Genomic DNA, 8,868 nt, shown 5'->3' with positions numbered 1-8,868 from the left:
GAAAAGTGGTTGGAGAATGGGAAGATTACTTTGTGGCTGGAACATAATGACTCATGGCAAGAGTAGCCCTAGGTGAGGTTGGAGAAGAGGGGAAGAGCAGGTTATTCAGAGGTCACTATGGGTTTGTATTTTATTCTGAATACAGTGGGAACCACTGAAAGATTTATGCTGTGTGTGTGTGTGTGTGTGTGTGTGTGTGTGTGTGTGTGTGAGATGAGCCAATCGATACTTTTTAAAGCTCAATCTGGAGGGAAGAGGGGTAAGAGTAGAAGCTGCAATACCAGCAGCTTGGATCTTGGTGGATGCAGTGAAGAAAGAGAAATGAAGAAATGTTCCAAGATGTATTTAGGAGGTTGAATCTTGAGAGCTTGGGATGCATTAAATGTGGGAGAAAAGGGGAGTCAAGAATAGTTCAGGGTGGGCTCCCCTGGTGGCGCAGTGGTTGGGAGTCCGCCAGCTGATGCGGGGCACGCGGGTTTGTGCCCCGGTCCGGGAGGATCCCACATGCCGCGGAGCTGCTGGGCCCCTGGGCCATGGCCGCTGGGCCTGCGCGTCCGGAGCCTGTGCTCCGCGGAGGTGGGGGCTGCAGCGGTGAGAGGCCCGAGTACCGCAAAAAAAAAAAAAAAAAAAAAAGAATAGTCCAAGGTTTCTATGTAACTTTCTACTTTCTCTTAATATACTATTAGATTTAAGAAAAATGTATCCAGCCTCTATCCAGGTTCTGGACGGTAATCTGATGGTTTGTTTAAAGTAGTCTTCCCAACCACTCAAGATGGTGAACACTCACACCCCAGTCATTCTGTTCTAGTCCTCTAATCTTCCAAGCTGGCATCTCAGTCTCCTATTAGTTTGCTCACTTCCTTACTCTGAGTAAAATTTCCATGAGACTGATGTGTCTTCTTGAAGCCTATGGGCAGAGCACCTAACACAGTGTTTGGTAACTGAAAATGTTTACTAAATATCTGTTGAATGAATGAAAATGTTTAATAAATATTTGTTGAAAGAATAATGATAAAGAGGAAATACTAGAATCCAAGGTGCTCACTATCTAGCCAAGAGGACTAAGAAGTGTGATAAAAGCCTTAACAGAAGTAAGCAGGACGAGTTACAGGAGAAGAGAGGACGATGGAGGGAGAAAGGAGGGACGCCTGGAGTACAGATACACTCAAAGATGAGGAGAATATTTTCTGGATTGAGACTGTCTCTAAATGAAGTCGTTCCCCTCTCCCCAGCAAGCTCTAGAACAAAACATAAAGAACAATTCTTCAAAAGAGCTTCACATTTTAGAACAATTTTTTAAAATAGACATTAGAACGTACTGCACTGCAAAAACACAACCTTGATTTTGTACCACCTACAGGACTTGCTACTTGCAGCTTCTGTCTGTAGAAATTTTTGCTCACTTTCATCCCGGGCCCCCTTTCTCTTCGCCCCTGCCCCCAGGGATTGTCAATTCTCAGAAGATCACTGACCTTGCCTGCTCCCGCCTATTTGTTGGATGGCCTGAGGAACATTTACTACTATCTTATCCCTGAGGAATTCTGAGGATGCAGCTGCCCATGAGACAATGTTTCTGCACCTTGCAGGGCTCCTGCGGAAGGAGAGAAAAGGAGTAATTAGTTACTTAGAGCGCCGACCGTTTTTACCTTGAATCACATCTTGCCCCTACGTACCTAGCTCAGCCTTTAACAGTTTACAGAGCAAAGGCCAGTCCCCAGAGCTACCGCTCTCTCCCTCCCTTCTTTCCGAGAACAGAAGGAAAACAAGCTGCTAGGCTGTGGGGCGGAGGCGGGAAACAGGGGGCGGGCTCCTTCCCGCCACTCGGCCCACGGTGCGGCGCGCGGGGAACCGCGGGGCCGAGCGCGCAGCCCCGCCCCGGGGGCGTCACCGGCCGGCGCCCGCCCCGCCCCCGCGCCAACTGCCTTCTGTTTTCCATTTCCACAGGCGCTCGGGCAAGCTGTTGCTTTGCTCTCCGGCTGGAGCCTGAGGACGCGGGGTGGTTTCGTCTGTAGGAGACTCCAGGCTGTGGGCAACGCCATGGCCTCTGTGCTAAGCAAGGACGTGGTGGACATCGAGGTACCGACTGCGCGCGGGCTCTTCTAGGGAGGGAGGGGGACGCAGCTGGCGGGTGCCCAGAAGGCCGCCGCGGCCACCGCAGGGCCGGGGAAAGTGGGAGAGGCGGGAAACTTTGCCTCCGCGGGAGGCCTTGCGGGGAGGCGGAGGAGCGAGGAGCCAGAGACCCGTGTGGGCTGGCAGGGAGGGAAGTGGGGGGCCCGCGACGGTAGGGGTGTTCTTTGGCTTGGGACCTGGCTGTTTACTTCGGAGTGGGGGTTAAAGAAGTCTCTGAGTGGCAGTGACTGAAGAACCACGAGTGTTCGAGAGAGATGGATTTTCTCAAAGGAGCGCTCATTTCTCACGCAGTCTATCCCGCACCTTCCCCTTTGCCCCTGTAAGCGTTTCGCGTTTCCGGACACCTCCAGTCTGCTGCCCCACCTCCAGTCGCGGAATAATGCATATTTGCAAAGTATAGAAATAAAGATCTGTGTGTCAGCTACAGCAGCCCCTGCTAGCCTTAGTATTGCTTATGAAAATAACATAGAGAAGAATGGGGTAAGGTATTGAAAATATGAAAAATACAGTGCCTTCAGAAATACAAAATAAACTGTATTTTCCTCTCGTCAACAGTTTTTGATTCTTGCACTCTGTTTCTGTGAAAATGTCATCTTTCTTCCTGTGAATAAAGTCCTCCCTGAAATACATGACCATTTCCTTTGACTTCTCCCTAAGACCTTTATGTATGCGATGAGACAGATATAATAACAAACAGTGATTTTAGACGTACTAACCCAATGTCAGCACTTTTGAGCTAAAATAAACTGCTTTGTAGTTTTTTGTTTGGGGCTTTTTAAAATTTGAGTCTCCTACGCTGGTAAAACGTGTGTATGTGCACGCCTATGTTTTCCTTAGAATGAAAAAATTTTCCTTTCCTCAGTCCTTTCAGTGGCTTAAGTAAAATTTTAAAACCACCTGTTTGCAGAAGAGCTGCTTTTTGCCATTGTGTTGCCTCTGTGTTCTCTCTGTCAGTGATTGAAGGAACTTTGTGTTCTGTTTGGGGGATGATAGTAGTGTTTTCTCCAGATTCCATACATTGGGTTGAAAAATCCACTGTAGTAATAAGAGCCAAAGTATATTATGTGGACATGTCTACTTAATTTACTTGTAGTTTCTCTTGTGGATAGTTTACTTTTTCATATTGATCAATATGATATATTTAACCCAATGTTTATTCATGCACAGGGTAAAAGATACTTGATTTATGTCATTGTCCTTTTTGGTCCTTGTTACTTTGACTTCACCAAATGCCCCCTCTGCCCCGCCCCCCCCTTTTGAAGCTAAGTCAAATAGTACGTTTCTGACAGTATTAGGTAGTAGTGATATACTGATTTCAGAGATAAGAATGTCAGAGGGCTTTTGGCTTTTGAATTTATCTATTTCGCAGTTGTCCATGAAATCAGTTCATAACCATATTACACTAAGGAAAAAGATGCCAGTGAAACATTAACGACCAGCTTAATTTCATGAATTGTTTCAACTAAGACCATTTAAGAAGGTCAAGCCCTCACATTTACTCCCCTTAATCTAAGCTTAGTTGGCCCAATATTACTTGATATAGAATAGTGGCATTCAAGCTTTTTCACCTTTTATGTAGTTCATATATGCACCACACTTTAATCAGTAACATCTTTCATCATGCATGGGAATTTTCTTTTCCCTCAAAGTAATATGCACGATTCAGGAGCTAGAGTACCATGAAAGGGTGTGAAATTAATCATTAAAATATAATGCAGTGAGGAAAAATACATTAAATCTAGAGGAATACATCCAAGCATAGATGTCTCAGGTGATCCTATTGACTCACCAAAGCTCATTTTTTTTTTTTTTGGAAGAGTAAAAATGAATTATGAAGGTTCAATTTTCTATCAAATTTGAATGTATACATTGGATTTGCCTTTTTTGAATGAATTCTTTAAAATCATTGTCTAGAGGTTGATCTGCTTGTGACCATTGCCTTGTCTCAAATATGTGGAGAAGCACGTAATCTTTAAAAAAAATTATCAGTGTAAAACAGTAAGTGTTCAGTTGATGAATGTGAAAAGAACAGAAGGTGATGGTGACAACCCGCTATAATAGTGACTAAATTTTCTCCTTAAGCTACCTATAGAACCTCAGGTTTCAGTGAAGCAGCCAAGAAATATTTTTGTTTCTGGGGAAAAAAGTTACTGAGGCTTACAAAGTTGTTTTGTGTGCTCACTCCATATTTCTAGCCTCAATCCAATAGTGCATCAGGGTTTGAAGGGTTGGGAGCATAAAAAACAGTCAGAAGGTCACCAGACTCCAAAACTGAAATATCCCTGGGCCGGAAGATAGGCATAGCAAGGATGCATTAGTAGGTAATAGATACTAGGCAATAGAATCTAGCTCATATACTAAAAAATTATTGTAATTGTAGTAATGGTAGCAGATGTATGAGAAGTCAGACATTTCTCCAGACCTATTAATGTGGTTCAGGGCCTGGGATCTGGAGCAAACTGCCTGTGGTTGAGGTCTATGTCTACCCCTTTTTAGATAGGTGATGTTGTTTAAGTTACCTAGCTTCTCTGTGTCACATCTGCATAATCTGCTAAGTAAGGAAAATAATCATAGACAAGATAATAAACAAGATATAAAATAGACAAGATATAAACATAGACAAGATGTAAAATTAGTAAATAAATGTCACAACTTCACATCTTGTTAGGAAAAGGACAAAACATGTTAAAAAATAAAAATATAGAACAAATATCTTAGGAAAATCACTGCCTGTGAAATAACTACTATTTTAAAGTTCATTAATGGTAGCTATATACTTTAAAAAGATATTTTGCTTTGTGGGCTTACTTTTTGGATTTAGCTAAATTTTGTCAAGACTGACTTTTGAATACAAATTCTCCTGCGAAGGTTTTAAGAAAGGTGAATATCAGACATTGATCACGTTCCCTGACCTCAGCAATACCTTCACAATAATTCATTTAGTTTGAACTGACAACTGGTCTGTTGTCAATATCTGCACTTTTAAAAGCAAGTAAGAATGATTTTGGAAGAGTTCACTTTTGTTCAATGTCTTGTTCCCCTCCACTGACATGGGTAATTGAGAATTTACTGTAAAAGTATAGCAGAGTGAAAATGTATGCAGGTACAGTGAGCTTTTAATTAATTCTTTGGATATTAGTAATTTTGGTAAGTATTTATAGCTGAACTAAATTGCTGTCCACCCCTTTACTGTTTCCATAATCCCAAATCAAGGTCTATTCTTAGAATTATCAGTTAATGATTCATAAGGAGTTATAAACTCATTTCAAATTTATGTTGAATAAAAAAATGATTTTAGTCCAATGTCCACAAAATCATAATGCTTTTAGAGTTAAGTAGAAATGGTTTCTGAATTACCGATAATGTGACTTCTATTCATTTGAGAAGATAATCTAGAATTTTCTGTGTTTGTTAATTAAGAAAATAAGATAATAAAACGATGGCTTTGGGAAATGGCAGTATAATGGAAACAACTTGGAGAAAGTAGATTTTCAGGAGAATTTTAAAAACAGGCTTATGAATTGGTAGAGATGGCAAAAGATATTTCAGAATGCCCTTTATCATAACTACTTTTGCCCCTGGGGAGGGAGGAGGTGCATAGATCCAAAGGAGAGAATAAGGATTCAACTTTGCAGAAGTTATGGGTTATTTATTTATTTATTTAAACTTAAATGTTTTTTACTGCATCCATTTTTGTCTCCTTCCTTTTATTGATTGGGCACCACAAATCTCTGGGAATGCTATCTTGACTTGCCAAGGCTTTTAAAGCATTAAAAAAATTTTTTTTTAAATTTGTTTTGTGAGTTTGAGTTGTTAAAAATGTGCTTGTTCTCCGTATTTTAAGCTGTCCCGTGGACAATACTTAATTTTATTTTAAAGTATTTCTCCTTTCTAACGAATTTAGCTGGGTGGTAGAAATGTGTCTGATTATGTGATTTGGAAAGTTACTCCAAATTTGGAGAGTTATTCCAATGATAGCTCCTTGTAGTTTTAAGGTACTACACATTCCTGTAGTTAAGGATGGTTATGTATGTATTCCATTACAGTTTTAAAAAGAATTTTACCTCCTACATGTGAAGTAGATGGCTAGTTTCAGTGGTTTAATTAAAAACTGTGAGATTAATGACTAATGATGAATCTATCACTAGGGAGATTTTTAGATTGGATCTGCTTAATCTTAATCATAGCAGATAGTGTTGACTGATCGCTTAATTGTTAAAATGTGCTAAAATTCAATAGTCTCCTTTCTTACATTCTAGAAGGAAAACCCAGTTTTGGAAAGGTCTACATTTACAGTAAGGAATTAGTAAGAATACCAAGAAGATCTCTAGTCAGAATGCTGAGATAACTGGATGATCATTAAGCAATCATATCTTTCCTAAACTGTTGGAATACAGCATTTTACCAAACTCTGTATATAAACAAGAGCTGAAAAATAGACCTTCCAATAAGGTAAACATGTGTGGTCACTGTGGGTGAATTCTAGTAATTAGCATAAAGTTAAGTCAGAAAATTAGAAACACTAAAATTGAAGACAATGAGACTAAAAAAAAATCGTCATGAAATAATGTGACAAAGGAACTGTAAGAGATTTGATATAGTCTAGGCTTCAGTGTGGCCAAAGAGATTGAAAAGTAGAATTGGCCAATTTGCTTTTCTGCCTCTTAGCTAAATGGACACGATGATATATAGGAGGAAGAAATCTTCAGTCCTTAAAACTGTAAGGAAAGTTCTGTGTCATTCATATCCTGCCTTAATTAAAAAATATTTAATAAGGCATTCTAAGGTTATAAATTTATCTGTAATCAGGATTTTGATATTCAAATGTGACGTGTTTGCCTTCTGGACTTCATTTGCTCTTAATCCTCCATGTTAAGACAGAGGTATTTTTTGGCCTCAAACATCAATAATGTGGGTGTTCACAGATATCCTGGAGCCAATTATACTACTGATAACTCTTAATAGGATTATGTCTTTCCTGTGGTTTATAATTATTACTGCTTCCATTGCTTTTAATTAAAATGTTATACTAGTAGATAGGAAACAGCTGTATTTAACTCAACATATAACTTCTTTCAGACTCTTCACCACACTTATCTATATATTGATGTTAGGAACTCATTATTTTTGTATAAAAATTTTTATTTTGTATTTCACAAAATCAAGCTTCATTTCATGGTTAGTTTGAAAAATAAACCAAAACAAACAAACAAACAAAAATTGTGTTAAAACGGTCCTGAGTTCAAATCCTGACACTGTTATTTTTCTATTTGTGTGATTGTGGTCAAGTTGTTTCCTGGACTATCAGTCATTTCTTCCTCTGTCAGTTGGTTTTAATCTTAATTTATTTCATGCAATAAATTAAGGATTTAATTTATTAACTTTAATTTAATTTAATTTTATTTAATAAATAAGGATTAATTGGAGTCATGTACATATAATGCCTTAGACAGCATCTGTCACTTAAAATATGTGCTTTTTGAATGGTAGTAGTTATTGTAAATATTATTATTGCATATATCATCTGTGTTATGTAAATGTCATTTGGCTAGAATGTTGTTCAACTCCAAGAATTAACTAGTGGTATCAAAAGCTGTTAAAATACGTGAAGAAAGGGAGAGTTAATGAAGTTAAAAGAATTATCAGTGAGGCTTATTACAGATGAAAAAATTTTGCAGACATGACTTATGAGAAAATTCCTGAATTCTTTTGGTCAGTATTACCAGTGAGATGGGGGAGTTTTTAAAATTCAGGTCAAATTAAAGAGACCTTCTTCATGTGGAGTTTTATTTCTATTTAAAAAATATTTTTAATACCCACTGTATTACCAACCCTCTAGTGTAAGCTGCAGGAGATTCAAAGGAAGTATGTGGCACAGGCTTTGTCTATATAGGATTATCCACATCTAAATCTCTGGGGAATAAGATTCAGATTCAGCATTGACTGTTCTCCTACCTCCTAACCCTTGCTGTTTTACTGCAGTGTACATATGGATTGATATTTTTGGTGTTTTTCTGAGTGTTTTTGTGACGAGATCAGGCGCAAGCATTGGTGAAAATGGTTTCTTGGCATTCTCAATGATATGTAGAAGGGATTGGTGTTATCCTTTTCTGAAAAGAAATCCCTATACAATTATTTTAAGAAAAAGTGTCCAACTCCATATCTCTTTGTGTAAACTGGACTAAACTTATAGTTTCTCTAAGTGAGCATATTAGCTTCAAAGAGAGTTTCTTTCCGGACTTCTAAGCATCCCTGCACACACTATATTTGTATTTATAACTTTTTGAATTCCTAGGAAGGAGGGAATTGGAGATAACCTATTTTGCACCAGGAAAAGGTAAAGTGTGCCCTTTCTAAAGGATGACTCAGATAATAAACTTTGTATACTAGGTTATGGTAATTTAATTTCTTTGAGGATTTCAGCTTGGTTGTGTAATAGCATTCTCACTATCTTCTACCTCTATCATAATAATTAAAGAGACAATCCGTGTCCCTACCTCCCAGGTGCTTGGTAATTGATATTATGAGTGCTTATGAATGTCCCCTTGAGGTACTCCTGGCTAGGCCACTTTGAAGAAAAATCTCTTCATCAATAATGAAGCCCTGAGGGCCACTTCTCAGGGGACCCACACAAAATTACATGTCAACTCCAGGCCTGATTTATACAGATGGTGCTCAAGGATGGAGCCTGACTGTACTTCTCCCTCCCCCAATATTTTATTACCTACCACTCTCTGC

General features: G+C 38.9%; 1 protein-coding gene across 1 annotated transcript in view; it reads left to right on the top strand.

Annotated features, from left to right (window-relative positions):
* Positions 1-1,869: 1,869 nt before the first annotated feature.
* The window catches only part of DPYD (dihydropyrimidine dehydrogenase), an 809,439-nt gene continuing 802,440 nt past the window's right edge, over positions 1,870-8,868 (top strand). Inside the window, exon 1 of the mRNA XM_060026070.1 lies at positions 1,870-2,076. Coding sequence (XP_059882053.1) covers positions 2,038-2,076 — 39 coding nt within the window. The 5' untranslated portion in view covers positions 1,870-2,037. The remainder of the gene's footprint in view (positions 2,077-8,868) is intronic.

The sequence above is a fragment of the Delphinus delphis genome, chromosome 1 (genome assembly GCF_949987515.2).
Source record: "Delphinus delphis chromosome 1, mDelDel1.2, whole genome shotgun sequence".
Taxonomy (NCBI): Eukaryota; Metazoa; Chordata; class Mammalia; order Artiodactyla; family Delphinidae; genus Delphinus; species Delphinus delphis.
Note: the sequence above shows the minus strand (reverse complement) of the source record. Positions and strands in the feature narration are given on the sequence as shown.